Source organism: Juglans microcarpa x Juglans regia, chromosome 1D (genome assembly GCF_004785595.1).
Source record: "Juglans microcarpa x Juglans regia isolate MS1-56 chromosome 1D, Jm3101_v1.0, whole genome shotgun sequence".
NCBI classification, from domain to species: domain Eukaryota; kingdom Viridiplantae; phylum Streptophyta; class Magnoliopsida; order Fagales; family Juglandaceae; genus Juglans; species Juglans microcarpa x Juglans regia.
In genome coordinates, this window is record NC_054594.1 from 47,086,379 (window position 1) to 47,104,370 (window position 17,992).

The 17,992-nt window shown below is 37.8% G+C and overlaps 1 protein-coding gene and 1 long non-coding RNA gene across 8 annotated transcripts in view; one reads left to right on the top strand and one right to left on the bottom strand.

Moving 5' to 3' along the window:
- LOC121267574 (two-component response regulator-like PRR37) overlaps window positions 1–17,992 on the top strand; it is a 34,264-nt gene that overhangs the window by 2,869 nt on the left and 13,403 nt on the right. For 3 of the 6 annotated variants that reach the window (XM_041171495.1, XM_041171509.1, XM_041171537.1), the window contains 4 exons: window positions 2,810–2,993; window positions 3,100–3,529; window positions 3,619–4,426; window positions 4,642–5,167. In XM_041171495.1, coding sequence (XP_041027429.1) covers window positions 2,810–2,993; window positions 3,100–3,529; window positions 3,619–4,426; window positions 4,642–4,923 — 1,704 coding nt within the window. In that variant the 3' untranslated portion in view covers window positions 4,924–5,167. Of the gene's footprint in view, window positions 1–2,809; window positions 2,994–3,099; window positions 3,530–3,618; window positions 4,427–4,641; window positions 5,168–13,659; window positions 13,674–17,992 lie in introns of those variants that run through there. The other 3 variants (XM_041171518.1, XM_041171528.1, XR_005941045.1) reach the window with 2 other exon arrangements.
- Window positions 4,840–6,101, bottom strand: LOC121267622. Of its 2 annotated transcripts, none has more exons than XR_005941053.1 (3): window positions 5,932–6,101; window positions 5,641–5,853; window positions 4,840–5,491 (listed from the first exon to the last, which is right to left on the bottom strand). It is a non-coding gene; the product is annotated as an uncharacterized LOC121267622 (long non-coding RNA). The 2 variants fall into 2 exon arrangements; XR_005941051.1 differs by having other exon boundaries at window positions 5,641–5,704; window positions 5,774–6,100.

Genomic DNA, 17,992 nt, shown 5'->3' on the forward strand with positions numbered 1-17,992 from the left:
ACTTCAATATTTCCTTGAACTAATTTTCTTGCGTTAATGATCACAATTGTTTTCTCTTTATGGCTCCTATCGCCTTATCCCACGATGAAGTTCTAGCCTTGTGACCATTTCTTTTGTTTTTACGTAATGTTGGATGTAGCAACAATTGCTTACCTTTTCAATCTTGGCATCAACAATTGAAAATACCAGACATTTACATAAAAAACTTATACCAGCCTTCCATAAAAGCTTCTATGAAGTATATGCCTCATGTTGAGGAGTAAAAAGAGGAGGCACCCATACAAACGGTGTTGTGGAAGCATACCTTGACTAAAGGAGAGAGATGTAACTTGTGATAAAGACAAGGTAGAGGCATAACAATAGTTTGTGCAAAGCCTCCACCTTCTATCTTGGTCCATTTCAAAGGATCAGGACAGAAGGCATCCCCCTACATAAGGATGCATGTACGCAGTACACAAGCTTGGACTGATAATTATGAATCATAGACTTCATTATAAGCACCAATAATGCAAAACTTAATACCAACCATCCATAAAAGTGTATGAAATGTTATGCACGTATTTTTTCAATTAAGAGGAGGAAGGAAATTTATGCGAGTATCAATAATTATTCTTTGAAAGGACACCTGTACAAACGGTGTCATGGCAGCATACTTTGAATTCGTGAGAGAGATGTGATTTGTGAGAAAGACAAGGTAGAGGCATAACAATGGTTTGTGTGAAGCCTCCACCTTCTATCTTGGTCCTTTTCAAGGGATCAGGATAGGTGTCCCCCTGCATAATGAGGATGCATGTCCAGCTTGGTGAGCCCTTTCTACAGCTACTAAGGCAAGACCCTTAATCCATCTCAGAGAAGCCCCATAAGCACATAGTAAGTTCAGTACTAACTGTTTGGTAGCTTGGGGCCATTGCCTCTCTTGGTGCCATGGACAATGGGCAAGTTGTCCTGCAACCAAAAACCCAGAAATGTTGTCTTTCATTGCTTAAGGATCGGCCTGTTTGGAACACAACTGTTCTCAGATATTTTCAAACTATTTCATTACTATTCACTACTATTCACAAACTATTTTACTACTATTTATAGATATTATGAGATATTTTTAATATCCAAACGGGTTTAGGCCACGCTGGAGAATGTGCAGTGCCTTTACTGTTTCCAGCATAATTATCAAAATTTTAAAGCATTCATGATGTTGACAGACAAACACAAATCATCCCAAACTTCCAACATGGTTGTAGCGAGTGTTTCCTCTATGTGCTTAATTTCCCATTTGGTCTAAATTAAGGATTACTCATAGTGTCTTAGAGCATTAGCATTGGATTCATCATTTTCATATTCAAAATTTGATGAAAAATACATGTTTTTCATAAATCAAAAAATCTCTATCCATAAGCCTACATTGGATTAGCTATTAGATTCATCAAAATAATAATATAATATTATTTTGTTAATAATAATATTTTTAATTTATTTTTTTCATATTTTACAATTACACTAACTATATTTTAATTAATAATTTAATTTGATATTTAAATTATTATTTCCTAACTTAAATATATTGTGGCTCAAAATTAGGAAACAATAATTTAAATAAATAAAATAATGGTTATAGAGTGTGAATAGCGAGTCTTCAAATTTGAAGATGAAGATGAATGTACTGTAGCTAAAAGCTTGACATTTGAGCATATGGTGAATCCAATGCCAGAATTTTAAAGCCAAAATCATCAAATTTTGAAGATTGGACTCATTTGATGAGTCCAATGCTAGTGCTCTTAATCAATTTACATTTGGTTCATATTAATGTTATATGCTTTGTGAACTCCATATATAGTCAGATAAAATGTTCCTCAGTCTCTATGGCTCGAGTGTTTTTGGAATCGATGGTTCTCTAAAATGTTTTTTTTTAAGGAAGATTGTTAATTTCAAGGTTTGAAAAAAAAAAATCTTAGCAAACCCCATTGTGTTAATTTCAAATACTTCACATTCAGGCTGTCTTTTTTATTTAATATTTTTGGTTTAATATGTTGGGATTAATATGTTTTTGTGCATGATATACTTTCCCTACTTTCTAATTGTTTAAATTGTTATGACTGATAGTTATCTTAACAGTTTACTGTGAAAAAAATCTCATTTTTGGTCTACTTTACTATCTAAGTCTAATTATTATTATAGTTTTGCTGACTATAATGTGACAAATAACGGGATAATATCTTATTTATGTGCAGATGCAAATTGAGAAATATAAGAGAAGCAAATCATACTTTCCCTAGTGCAGCGCAGATTTTTTTTTGGACACCCCTATATGAGATATAATGCATTGGACAATGTAAAAAGATTATAATGTTTAGAGTTGAATGACCATAAATAGGTGTCCCTTTTTATGATCGACGCATGTGTATGTATTTAAACAGAGATGGATAATTGAATGTGTCAATTAAAGAGATTGCACAGGTTGGATGTAATACAGGAAAGATGGATAATGCCAATGTGTGCAGTAGTAAGGAGTAATATGCTTCAAATTAAGGGCACTGCCAGGACGGTGAGATGTCAGACTGGAACATGGACTGAGACTGTATAATAGAACATAAAATAAGTTATGATTTGAATTTTGAGGTGAGGAAAACCCTAGACTCAGCAGAATTACTAAAAGGGATTCATTTAGCCAGGCATGATTGGATGAGATACTATTGAGTATCAACAAAAAATATATGTATTTGTGGTGGCTAAATATTATGTTCTTAATCTTTCTGATTTTAGGCCCCATAATCCAAACTAAAGCCTACTTGAAATTTTGTATGCATATATGCAGACATCTTGGACAAAAAGGGCAGCAGAGGTTGACACTCCCCAACCTATGTCACCATGGGAAGAGTTAGATGATCCTCCTGATAGCACTTGTGCCCAGGTTATCCCTTCAAGGACTGAAGCCTTTGGCAACAACTGGGTGCCGGTGACGGCAACAAGGGAGCATGAAGGGCAGGATCATGAGCTTGGTATGATCCATTTGACACCTCACTCTGATATATCTTTACTCTTATCTACTATCTGCTGCTTTTCTTTTCTGTTTTGAATATTTAGGCAATGTTTCCATGGGCAAAGACTTGGAGATAGGAATATCTAGAATTCCAAATTTGCAGCTTGAAAACCCAAGTGCAAAGGGATTGACCAACTTAGCTGGCACTAGTGAAGAAAAGATCTCTGAAATGAACTCAAAGAAAGATAATGAGAAGCTGCAGAAAGGACGAGTGGAGCTCAACAGTGAGAAACCAAATGGCGAAACAAGGAACCAAGCTGATGATCTAGTGGGTCTGATATCTAACGATACCGATCCTCAGATAGAACCTGTTGTCTTTGACATCCCAAATGGTATCTCCAAGGTATCCAACTTGAAAGATAAGACTATCTTTGACAATAAGGAAATACCTTCCCTTGAACTCAGTTTAAAGAGGCTGAGAGATTTTGGAGACACAGGGACAAGTGCCCATGACCGAAATGTTTTGAGACATTCAGACCTTTCAGCCTTCTCAAGGTATAATGATATTTTAAATTCAGATTACATCTATATCCTGAGCTAGCTGTCCACAAATTTGATGGTCACATCTATTTTATTACTAGCAGGTATAATTTTGCATCAAATGCTATTCAGGCTCCAACAGGGAATGTTGGTAGCTCTTCTCCTCATAACAGCTCAGAGGCAGAAAAAACTGAATCACCGCAAAAATTTCGATCTAACTCTAATAGCACACATCCCAATCAGTGTTCCAATGGTAGTAGTAGTAATAATAATGACATGGGCTCAACTACTAATAATGTTTATACTAAACAAGTGGCATTCAGTGACAAGCCAACACCCAATTCTGCATTCAAATATCTTCGTCCGTCCTCTGCCTTCCAACCAGTGCAAAATGGCCATACTTCTCCCACTCAGCCCATAATACAAGGTAAGACAGATGCAGCAATAGCTAGCACGGTTTCGGCACAAACAAGGGACATCAAACAGCCGGTCCAAGTCCAGCACCATCATCATCATTATCACCACCACCACCACCATGTGCATAACATGCCCCAGCAGAAGCTAGCCAGCCAAGATGATTTATCTTCTAAAAACATTGCAGTGGAAGCTCCACAGTGTGGGTCTTCAAACATATTGAGTGCACCTCTTGAGGGCAAGGCTGGCTATCAAAGTATGCATGGAAATGGCTCGGGAAGTAACCACGGGAGCAATGGGCAGAATGGAAGCATCACAGATTTAAATGCTAGAGGAACAAACATGGAAAGTGATAACGGGGTAGCTGGAAAAGGGGGAGTGAGTGATGTAACAGGATTTGCAACCAGAAGTGGAATTGATACAAACCATTCTGCACAAAGAGAGGCTGCTTTAAATAAATTCCGTCAGAAGAGAAAAGAGAGATGCTTTGAGAAGAAGGTAAGTATAATTTTAACAACGTGGCACCAACAATTCATTGAATCATCCCTTGACATGCAATTAGTGGCATATTTTCCCATCCAAAAATACATGGCATAATTTGATTCGGAAGATAAATTTTAAAATTTAAATCTTATAAATCAAATCATACTATGGGGATGGTATATGGTGTAAAGGCCTTCAAATAGCACTACTCGTTGTTCTTGCATTTTCAGTATAATCTTCATTTCTATGATTTTGGAGGAGATACGAGAGAAATATCTCTTTACATAATCTTCTCCAGGTCCGATACCAGAGCAGGAAGAAACTGGCAGATCAGAGACCACGAATTCGAGGACAATTTGTTCGACAGGCAGTGCACAAGAAGGAAAGCAAGGACACACATTGCTAACCTTACTTGTCCCATATTCTGGAATTTTCTACATGATATTGACACCAGCTGTGTACACGAGGGGATGGAGCATTTCCATTTCATATTGGGGACAGTGGGCATGTGAAGGCAATTAAAGCTACGTAACCACTGTGATCGAGGACCGAATAGATTATGCAAGGACTCGGCAGAAACACCTTGGACTATGTATAAGCTACTACTATTATTAGTGCTGCTGCTGCTACTGCTCAAAAAGGGGTACCCTTGAAAAGGGCAGTCTACTCTAATAAAAACTCTTCAGATCGGTGTGCCGTTGTATTTCTAGACTTCTTTAATGAGTGGATGCTTGAAGAGTTCTTATTTTTCTTTAACCTACAATCCTGTTCTGGTTTTTTCTCTGATTAAGTGGCATTACATAAGATGTACAACCAACCAAATGTGAGAATTATCGTAACAGATTTGGGAAGAGGTGACGTCGCGGGAAGGCAGCTTTGGTCATTCCTCGGGACCCAAACAGGTTAGCGTTAAGCTCGCAGAAACATTGACCAACAGTTCCATACAAATAGCCATTAATATCCTGGAATCATACCTGAAAGTGTAAGTTCCCAGACGGGCAGCATGCCAACAATAAGGTACGTGATCCATATATATATATATAACCATGGAAGGAGATCATGTAGGGAACAGTTTCACCCCTGAGATACAAGCCATGAGTGACCTAGATTTTATATTCTGTATCATTAAAAAAGATAAACAGAAGTATTCCATACGTGCAGGGCACCATTGCCCAGTAATATTCATACATTAACGAGAGAGAGAGAGAGAGAGAGAGAGAGAGACCCACCGCTGTGAAGCTCCGGCTTCGGTGCGTATAGATTGGGTTCTGATCGGATCATAGTTTTCAAATGCTATAAATAGGATATTGTGACGTTAATATTGTTTATCATTTTATGGATCGAGTAGCGAGGATACATTACCCATTAGAGCGGTTGATGCAAATGACGTGATCAAGAGTTAAATCTCCAAACTGTTAGGTCCTTTTGCAAGTTATAAGTAGCTGCACGTACAAATTTAGACAAATAAATAACGATCATGTGATAATAACGACATCGGCATGGCAGTGCAAGATGAGTACCCTCTCAAGATTAGGTCTCGATCCTTATCCAAACACTCCGAAGACAAAAACGTTCCCTGTTGCTAGGTGGTCAGAGTTTCACGTGTCACCATCCACTTCAATAGTGCCAGTGCGGGTCGTCCTCGTCTTCTTCGATCGTCAAATGAACCCAAAAAGAGAGAGAGAGAGAGAGAGAGCCGTTCCATCCCCTAATTTTCTGTCCGAATAATTTTTTACATTCTAAAGAGACGACAGGTCCCGTTTGGATATAAACTCTTATTTCATCATTATAATTTTTTTAAATTTTTATATAAAATATAATAAATAATTTAACTTTTTTAAATATTAAAATAATAAAATAATATTATAATAATATTTTATTCAACTTATCTCCAAAAAATTCCTAAATTTTACATTATCTTATGTTATTTAGAACTTTATCATCAAATATTGCAGAACCCACGTATTAACGTGATCTATCTGGTAAAACTAGCCAGAAGACGTGTCTCAATTCGCTCCAAATGACATATTTATTCGGACAGAATCGTATGTTCCTGGTCAAAGATAATGCATTCAGAACCCATTGCGAGTAGAAACCATTTCCTAGCTTCTCAAACTTTGTAGCCAATTATTTGCAAGCAATTGTTATCATCCTGATTAGCTCAAAGGCTTATCCAAATTATTATGATCCTAGAACTTTTGGATTAATGGCTGAGGCTTTAACAATAATAGAGTGTGGAAGGCAAACCGACTGGTCGAAATCTGTCAACTGCAACGAAGAAATACAATGACCAAGGCAAATATCCATCACACAATCTAGCAAACAAGGAACATGTTCTATCTACTTCTGTATGACTTGCTGTTTCAAAAAGTCCACAAGGCCGTAAGAACATAAAGACTCAAGAAGTACCTCCACAGATATTAATTAATTAGAGTGCACTCTTCCTGAATGTTATTCAGTTGAAGACAGCAGAGCTGCTGCTGCTACGGATATCGTCTGAAGGTTGATCAACCACTATTCACAAGCAGGCTGATGTGTTTTTTAGGAGATAATCTAAGCATGCAAAAGAAGAGGCAAAACAGCGATAACATCGTATGATTCATTAATTTATTGAAAACAACCAGAATCTGAAAAGGAATCCATGACTATAGAAAAAATTATGCAAACAAGAATAAGGCAAATGCCGATGATCATCGAGAAGACATTGACACGAGATTTTTTGTTTTCTATGCAAACGCTGTATCCGGGTCAATGGGAAATCAATGTAACAAGTATGCGTCTATGACCATGGCCGTCGAGAAACACCAGAAAATACCGGCTTTATTTCATATCACTGTTAAACTCTTGCTTATACAGTACTGATGATGATAGGTAAAACAATATTTTTTCCCGAACGTCGTTTTCTCTTTCCAGAAGAGGTTTTTTTTTTTCTCTTTCTCTCTCTACCAAAGATCCAGCCATCCTACCTAGCTTCTCTGCCCAGTGGGGGTGTGGATCTTCGGCTCCACCCTCCCTCCCCCTGTTCGGCCAACGTAAAAAATGTACATTGGTTTTTTTTTATGGTTTTTTCTTAGTTTTCCGTCTATAGTATCAAGATGTGCTGATCTGCTACTTACCGGCCTCCTATGCCGGCCACATGCCCCATGTTGGGAATAAGTGTAGCTGGGACTAACACGAAGTATAGTAGCGGAACTAAAAACGAAAGAAATAGATGACAATCTCACAGAAAGAACACCAAGAATTAAGTGGTTCGACTCAAAACGAGCCTACGTCCACTGGTGGGGTCGGTATCGAAGATTTCACTATCAACAGAGATGGAGTACAAATCAATACAACAAAACTTCACAAGGAAGTTATCTCTCAAAACTCTCTCTAGACTTCTCTCTCAAGAAAACACTAAAACAACTAACAAATGAATTCTGAAGTCTTAACAATGAGAGAGGCGCCGTTTGATATTTATAGCAAAAAGTGAGAATTCACTTTTGTGAACATTGGCTCGAGCGAACGTCGAGCGAGTGTCGAGCGAACGTAGATATTCTGTACTTCGCTCAAACAAACAGTTGTGCGAGAGTCGAGCGAAGCTCTCTGCCTGAACTCGCTCGAGCTGTGTGTCGAGCGAGGGTCGAGCGAAGCTCTCTGACTTGGATATTGCTCGAGCTGAATGTCGAGCAATACTTGAGCGAAGCTCTCTGTCTGAATTCGCTCGAGCTGAACGTCGAGCGAATGTCGAGCGAAGCTCTCTGTCTGAATTCGCTCGAGCTGAACGTCGAGCGAATGTTGAGCGAAGCTCTCTGTTTGACTTCGCTCGAGCTGAGTGAACCTCCGCTCGAGCGAACGTACGACACTTGCACTGTTCAATCAGAATTCAAGCCACCTCATAACAAATCTCCACCTTGGCTTGAACTCTGCCAAAACACCAAAAAACCTCCGACCACAAAACCAATCCCACCACCACCAAATCCCTTACGGGAATAACAAAATGCGAACACCAATCAAGTCCAAACAAAATTTGAACTTGTATACTGCAACTGGCTTAGTCATCATATCTGCTGGATTCTCTGTAGTAGCAATCTTCAGAATCTGTATAGCACCCTCTATAACAATCTCTCTGAGAAAATGGTACCTGACATCAATGTGCTTCGTTCTTTCATGATACATTTGATTTTTGGTCAAATGTATTGCACTCTGACTGTCACAGAATACTGAGATCCTATCTTGTTGTAAACCCAAGTCATTGACCAAGCCTTTCAACCAAATGGCCTCCTTAACAGCCTCTGCTGCTGCCATGTACTCTGCTTCGGTAGTTGATAAAGCAACAGTGGATTGCAGTGTTGCTTTCCAACTAATAGCTGACCCACACAGAGTGAAAACATAACCTGTCAATGATCTTCTTTTATCTAAGTCTCCAGCATAATCTGAATCAACAAAACCAGTAACTTTGGGACTGAGATCGACATCTCTATCAAATATTAACCCAAAGTTCAGGGTTCCCCTCAAATACCTGAGTATCCATTTCACAGCCTGCCAATGAGTCTTACCTGGGTTAGCCATATACCTGCTAACTACGCTCACTGCCTGTGAAATGTCTGGGCGGGTGCAAACCATTGCATACATGATGCTGCCAACTGCATTTGAATAAGGAACACTAGCCATGAACTGTTCCTCTTCATCTGTCTGAGGAGATAGGCAAGCTGAAAGCTTAAAGTGCGTAGCAAGTGGTGTACTTACTGGTTTGGAATCAAACATCCCAAATCTCTGAAGCACTTTCTCAATATACTTTCCCTGGGACAAGTACAACTTTCCAGCTTTCTTATCTCTGAAGATTTCCATTCCCAAAATCTTCTTTGCAGCACCTAAGTCTTTCGTTTCAAACTCATTTCTGAGTTGGGTCTTTAACAAACCTATGTCAAATATGCTTCTAGCAGCAATAAGCATATCATCAACATATAATAGCAAATAAATGAAAGACTTATCAGATAATTCCTTATGATAAACACAACTATCATAGTTACTTCTCAAATAACCATGATCAATCATAAAGGAATCAAACCGCTTATACCATTGCCTTGGCGACTGCTTCAAACCATATAAAGACTTCTTCAATCTGCACACATGATCTTCCTTGTTTTCTTTTGAAAACCCATTTGCAGCCAACAGTCTTTACCTTCTTTGGCAACAGAACCAAATCCCATGTTTGGTTTTTGTGAAGAGACTCAATCTCTTCAGTCATAGCTGCGCACTACTGTGCAGATTCTACGCTCTTGACAGCTTCTGAATAACTGGAAGGTTCCTGACCAACAAAATTCTCTGCCGTAGTAAGAGCATACATAACCATATCTGCATGAGCATATCTCTGAGGTGGTCTAATCTGCCTCCTCTGTCTACCAGTCGCTATACTGTAGTCTTGCTCACCTTGTGCGCCGCTACTTGAATCAGAATCATGCTCATCTTCAATCGCATGATCTTGGGCACCGTTGGGCAGCCCTTGTGATGCTTCCACCTGAAACTCCACCTGCTTTCTAACATCCTGTTCTTGTCCTGTAGACTCAGAATTCTCCTTCCTCGGTCTAAGCATGGATTTTTCATCAAAAGTGACATCCCTACTGATTACAAACTTGGGTGATCTAGGATCAGTACACCACAACCTGAATCCCTTCACCCCACTGGCATACCCAATGAATATGCCCTTCTTTGCCCTTGGCTCAAGTTTTCCATCATTAACATGAAAATATGCAGGACAACCAAAAATTTTCAAATTTGAATAATCAGCAGGAGTATCAGACCATACCTCATTCGGAGTCTTCAAACCAATCGCTGTGGCTGGAGAGCGATTGACCAAGTAACAGGCCGTGTTGATTGCTTCAGCCCAGAAATCCTTAGCCAAGCCTGCATTAGAAAGCATGCTGCGAGCTCTCTCCAAGAGGGTCCTGTTCATCCGTTCAGCTACCCCATTTTGCTGTGGAGTATGTCTAACTGTACGATGTCTGGCAATACCCTCATTTTTGCAAAATTCATCAAACTCACCTCCGCAGAACTCCATACCGTTGTCAGTGCGAAGTCGCTTGATTTTCTTGCCCGTCTGATTTTCAATCAAAGCTTTCCACTGTTTGAAGTTGACAAACACATCACTTTTCTGCTTCAAAAAGTAGACCCAAACCTTCCGAGAGAAATCATCAATGAACGTAAGCAAATATTGAGCTCCACCTTTTGACGGGACGGAAGATGGGCCCCAAAGATCAGAATGAATGTAGTCCACAGAACTTTTGGTTCTGTGAACCCCTGTAGAGAACTGAACTTTGCACTGTTTGCCAAACACGCAGTGCTCACAGAAATCCAGTTTCCCTATCTTCTGATCACATAACAAACCCTGCTTACTCAGAATTGACATTCCCTTTTCACTCATATGACCCAACCGCATATGCCACAAACGAGTGACATCTGAATCTGGATCATCAGAAACTGACACTGCAGCTGCACCTGTCACGGTAGAGCCCTGAAGGAAATAAAGACCATTTGTCTTATCTCCTTTCATCACAACCATAGAGCCCTTACTGACTCTGATAGCTCCACCTTCACCAATGTACTTATAGTCCAGAGAATCAAGAGTACCCAAAGAAATAAGATTCTTTTTCAAATCTGGAATATGTCGAACATTAGACAAAGTCCGGACAATTCCATCAAACATCTTGATTCTGACTGAACCAATTCCAGCAATTTTACAACCCATATCATTCCCTAACAAAACAGAACCTCCGTTGACCGATTCATAGTTAGTGAACCAGTCCCTCTTGGGACACATATGGAAAGTGCAAGCTGAGTCCAAGACCCACTTGTCACTAAAGCGACTATTGGAGTCGCTTATTGCTAGAACAAGATCTAGGTCGTTAGACCTATTATCAGCAACACTAACGGCATTAGATGAACTAGTGCCGTCCTCTTTGTTTTTCAATTTTGGACACTCGTTCTTGTAGTGACCAAACTTATGGCAGTAATGACATTTGACGTTTTTCTTACTAAACGTTGTTTGTGAACTGCCCCTGGATTTCCCCTTATTCTTCTCTGAACCCCTGTCATTCGATCTACCCCTGCTTGAGGACCCCTTAACAAACAAACCACTAGCTTGTTCATTAGTGTTCTTCACACTCAATTTATTCCTCAACTCCTTAGAATTCAAAGCAGACTTTACATCTACCAAGGAAATTGTATTTCTACCATACAACATGGAATTCACAAAGTTCTCAAAGGATGTGGGTAATGAACATAAAATAATTAACGCTTGATCTTCTTCTTCAAGCTTAATATCTATGTTCCTCAGATCCATAATGAGTTTATTAAACTCATCTAGGTGTTCAGAAATAAGAGTACCTTCCTTCATTTTGAGAGTGTATAACCGTTGTTTCAAATACAACCGGTTAGTGAGAGATCTCTTCATGTACAGATTCTCAAGTGCAGACCAGAGACCAATTGCTGTTTCCTCATCAGCAACCTCTCTTAAAACTCCATCAGATAGTGACAAAAGAATAGTACTGTGTACCTTTTCTTCTTCTTCTTTCGAAGGAGCCGGAGAATCTTCAGATACTGACGCTTCTAATACTTTTGACAAGCCCTGTTGTCGCAGTAAAGCCTTCATCTTGATGCGCCATAGACTGAAACTGTTCTGACCGTCAAATTTCTCCACTTCGAACTTAGCCATAGCCATCCCTCCAGATCCTGAGCAAAGCTCTGATACCAGTTTGTTGGGAATAAGTGTAGCTGGGACTAACACGAAGTATAGTAGCGGAACTAAAAACGAAAGAAATAGATGACAATCTCACAGAAAGAACACCAAGAATTAAGTGGTTCGACTCAAAACGAGCCTACGTCCACTGGTGGGGTCGGTATCGAAGATTTCACTATCAACAGAGATGGAGTACAAATCAATACAACAAAACTTCACAAGGAAGTTATCTCTCAAAACTCTCTCTAGACTTCTCTCTCAAGAAAACACTAAAACAACTAACAAATGAATTCTGAAGTCTTAACAATGAGAGAGGCGCCGTTTGATATTTATAGCAAAAAGTGAGAATTCACTTTTGTGAACATTGGCTCGAGCGAACGTCGAGCGAGTGTCGAGCGAACGTAGATATTCTGTACTTCGCTCAAACAAACAGTTGTGCGAGAGTCGAGCGAAGCTCTCTGCCTGAACTCGCTCGAGCTGTGTGTCGAGCGAGGGTCGAGCGAAGCTCTCTGACTTGGATATTGCTCGAGCTGAATGTCGAGCAATACTTGAGCGAAGCTCTCTGTCTGAATTCGCTCGAGCTGAACGTCGAGCGAATGTCGAGCGAAGCTCTCTGTCTGAATTCGCTCGAGCTGAACGTCGAGCGAATGTTGAGCGAAGCTCTCTGTTTGACTTCGCTCGAGCTGAGTGAACCTCCGCTCGAGCGAACGTACGACACTTGCACTGTTCAATCAGAATTCAAGCCACCTCATAACACCCCACTATCAGATTCTCCAACTGCCAATTTGTCGGATAGTAGAAGAAAATTGACTAAACCAGTGGCGTGTGCATCTCACGCGTGACTTACAATGTGCATGAGCCTTACACGCTGTCACACCACGGGGAGTTTGCTCATGGCACCATTGGGGTCAGTGGTTTCGGATGTCTTAGATCCAACTTTTACCTTCTTTCCAAGAGTGGCGCGTGTGCTACATGCGCCTCCATCGCCAGTGACCAGACTTATGTCTGCGTATCAACCCATTTTTTGGTTGCTACTTCTCTATGTTTCCACTTTCCCTAACCAATGATCAAGATATGATCGTGAAAGTCTCATTCAGCCAATCCAAAACAGTAAAATAAAATGCAACACATAACAATCCACTGTGATTTTTAGTCGTAATTTTATAGTCTGTTTATCAGATTATGCAAAAATCGTTTCAAGCAGCTTCCCCTTAATAGAAAATGGGTGGGAGTCAAATTTTTTGTTCCAGATCCCTCTTTTTTATTTCTCTTGTATTCCATTTGTTTGTTTTAGGATAATTGTTAGGAATTTCCACCCATTGAATATAGTATCTTATGACCACTTAAATTTATCTATGAAATGCTTGCTTAAAAGAAAATACAATACTGAATGAAGCTGCACTATATATTTATTCAGCAGTTTTACTTTCCAAAGGGTTTTTTTTTTTTTTTTTAAAGAGATTAAGGGGCTCATACTTCATAATTTATAGAAAGATGGAGGGATAGAATCATTGAAATACTATCTTTCAAGCTCATGTATAATCAGTGCGTAATACTTTTATTATGTTCCCATTATAATAGTTATATATAATATTCACTTCTAATGATTCCTCTTCGATACCATCCAAAAACTAGAATCACATATCATGTTGGCACCAAAAGTAGAAGCAGAGGACAGAACGTGGGTTTTCTTTTGGAACAAAAAATAAAAAAGATGGGGAAAAATAAATAAATTACACAAAATCTGATACAAGTTGAAGTCCAGCTCAAAGCTTGTGCCGTGGGGGTCGTATCCAAATTGCTTCTAATTTCCTCCTTGAATTGGAGACAAGATTATAGGAATCTAGATCTCTTGGGATTATGGTGTTAACATTATACAATTTTATTGTAACGATTCGGCCCAATTATTCTAAGATTATAATATTGATAATTTTTATTGAGCCTAAATTATATTTAATGGGCCATATTGAATAAGTCCACGGATGATAAATTATTAAGGTTGATTAGAAATTCTAATTAGACTCAATAACTATATTAAATCTTATTTATTATTTATTGAATAAATGATAATTCTTTTAGAATTTAAAGATTGACCATTAAAAATTTATTTCAATTTAAAATATCGCTGAATGAAGTTTCCTGCACAGTTTCAGTCACTTCCAATTCTATATTAAATGAACTATTAAGGTATGTCTTTAATTTCAAACACACTAAGATTACAATTCTGAAATTATTCACCTTAAAATTTATAAACTTAACCCATACCATCCTATAAATAAAATTCCATGTACTTTACTTGCACATGCCTTTTTAAGCCTAAGCTTTTTATTTTTAGCTCTATTTTTACTTCAGCATGCCGTTGCCTTATCTCCCCCACCATTGTCTCTTCCTCCCACCTAATCACAACCATTGTCATCCCTCTCTCGTACTATGATCGATTTTGTGTCAAAAATTTTAAGAAGCAACACTATAAGTTAGCTTGATCATAAATTAGGATTAACATATGTTAGCTAATTATATATATTAGCATTAAAATTAGTTCTTTCGAAACCACTGTTTATGTATTATGCATGTCATGATATTAACAAGCACATCATTCATCATGTTTCATTCTGCATATTATTGTTATGTATGTATTGTGCATCTCATGCATCTCACGTTGCATAAAGCACATAAGTTTTCTTAAGATCAAGTGTAAAATAAATTCAGAACAGTTAATCAGATGACCATTCAGATGCATGGTACCAAGGCAGTTTCAGGATAGATTTACAAGTCACAGACTCAAGCATGTTCCACCATAGTATGACTCTGCAATGCAGTTGTGGTCATCCCAAAGGATTAAGTGCTTGTGGATTGAGTAATTGTTTTGTAACGCGTAATGCATAAATGTTAAACACGTTCTATCCTTAATTTCAAAGGAATAATATGTTTACTGAATGTGCTGGATTGCATAATGACATTGACATGGGCTCTACAAAAATGTCCTTATACAGTATGTTCTGGTTACAGCTTTGCTGGTAATTTGTAAATAATAATAAATAGTAATCAAATTACTTTACTTACCAGTCTATTCTATGTCATTGGTGCATGTTTGTTTTTTTTTAGAACATTGGCGAATGTTTTAGGAACACAAAAGGACAACATAAGAGAGAGAAGACCATCAATATTATTTGTTACAGCCTTGTTTAAAAGGGCAATGCAAACTTGCCCAAAACTAAAAGATTCTAGTACTTTTGGAAGGGGGAGATGGGACCCAAAACCCAGCTATAAAATTACTTGCACAAAGTAGTTGGAGGCCATAAACCTGCACTAAAATCTACAAAAATAGAGCTGCATCCACTCGGCACCAGCTGGCACTTTTAAGCATCCATTTGTCTTCTCAAGAGGGCAAGATGGACGCACATAAATAACCCAAAAGAAACAGATGTCACAAAAATTATGCCTCGCCCATTCAAACAAAACAAAACATACCACCATATATTTATTAAACACCTCGCATCTTGCAGTTAATTCGAAACCGCACCTGCACAAAATTTATTTGGAATCTCTTCAAATGAATAATCATGTGATTTGATGATGAAATTTGAGTATCCTTGCCATTAAAATAGAATTACTCCAATGGGCCAAAATTTTGGGAAAACATTAAGGTTGCATAAACATCTATCTATCTATCTATCTATCTATCTATCTATGGGATGATCCCATTCATAATGAGCATCAATAGTAGACCTAACAAAGTTTGGCTAAAATTTGGTTAGAAAATTCATTTTTTTAAATTTAGCTAACCACTTTTCAACAATACCAAATAAGAGACTCTCCAAATCTATCACTATTCAATGAAAATATTGATTTTGACATTTTAGTTTATTTTAGTTCTAATTGTAATTTGAATATTTATTTGTTATTAAAAAAGTACACATTAATTTTTTAACGTTGATATTAGATTTTAAAAGAAAAAATTGACATTAACTAATCATAATATTGCAGAACTATAATTTGAAACACTCCAGCAAGATGATGCCACGTCATTGAAATGATGATTGATGAAGACTGGCCACCTTTTGTGGTTGAGTTTGAGATTTGGATGTTTCGTGCTTTTGAGACAAAAATGAATTTTCTGGAGTTGTGAGCTCGCGTGAAACGAATAGCACGCGAGAAAGAAAATTTTTTATGACAAAATAATATTTGGCCAACAACTTGGACTCAACAGATTTGACCAGTGAAAATGATCAAAGTTAAAAATATTGTAGCTTTGTTGAGTCCACTACAATGAATTTTTATGTAATCTAATTAAACTTTAGCTAAAATATAACTTTTATTGAGGAGAAATTCTTATAACCGGTTGGGCTTATATTAGCCAAATAATAGCCCACCAATAATATAGTGAGACCTAGACTTCCTATCACCGCAATCTTGTGGTTGCACTATAGATTAGAAGACATTTCCCCTTTTGCACCCCCTCTGTTTTCTCATTCCTCTCGCGATTTGCCCTTTCCCTTTCGCACCCCCTCTCGCAGCCTTTGCACCCCCCTCTATGTAGATCTCTTCAGACGGCCTTGTCGACGACGGCAACGAACAAAAGTATGAGAAGAAACAGAAATCAGAAGGGGCCCAATACAATTTATGATGTTCTTTCTTGGCTTTTTTTGTTGATTTTTTTTTTAGTCTTTGTGACAGTTTGTGTGCATGATCATCTCTCAAAACCAATCTTTTACGCAATCCAATTACCAATCATACATGCACCCTAGGTTTTCATCAACGTTCTGTGACGATACATTGCCGATGTTGGTTATGGCTTTTTTTCCTGCTCATTTGAGTATAAATTTTCTAAAGTGTTTTGATTTTTGATTTACATGGAGATTTCTTTAAAGTGTTTTACTTTCTAAGTTGAATTTGTTTACAGATTTGAATTTAAAAATTTGTAAGTTAAATTTTTTTTTTTTTAAGATTTTGTTCTTGTTCTTGTTCTTGTTCTTTTTTTTTTTTTTTTTTTTTTTTTTTTTTTTTTTTTTTTACGTTTTGCTGGTGGTACTTTCGCCTTAGAATTTGTGGACAATTTTCATGTGGGCGTAGTGGGCGACGGACTGGTGGAGGTGGAACTCTGCTCGGTAGTGAAACTGGAAGCACAACAAAGTTGAGGTTCCTATTGTGAAGAGGAGATTGATTTTCTATCTATTTGCCTTTTCTTTCTCATGTGAACGAGTGTAACTTGAATTTGGTGTAATATCTGAGTTGACAACATGTAATAGGAAGACTTTTATTTGAGAAAAATTAACCTGACCGCTTAGAAGCGGTTTTGTTTATTGAGTCCACTACTAATATCCTGTAAACTATTATTTGGTGTCAAAAGTACCCAAGATTCGCTCCCTAAAGCCGCGCAGCCCGAAAGAGTATTAAGCGATATATTGTAGTGGCTTTTACATTCTTACAAACACTTGCAATAAATTACAAATATATATTGAATATGAATTTTATTTATTTATTTATGGCTTGACAAATAGACAAAAAGAAAAAAATCGTTTTCTTTAAGTTAAAACCCGTAAAACGCGGTTTGACAAAGGGGAATTTGCTCTTTCTGTTCAAAGCTTCGAATATTGTTGTACCGCCAAAGCCAAAGGCAACGGGCTAAAAGGGAGATTTTTTAAAATAATTTATCAGTAATTTAAGTAACCTTTTTCGAAAGAAAAGAAATTCCTGATTTATAAATAATAAAATTACGTTGATGTTGCTGATGTGCTTCTCGTTTCTTACTAGAATTGTTAAAATATATTATTTATATTTTTTATATAGCTGAACTTGATTTTTTAATTCTTTTTAAGAACAATATTTTCATTTGTAACCCTCCTCATTGTCTTTTTAAAATG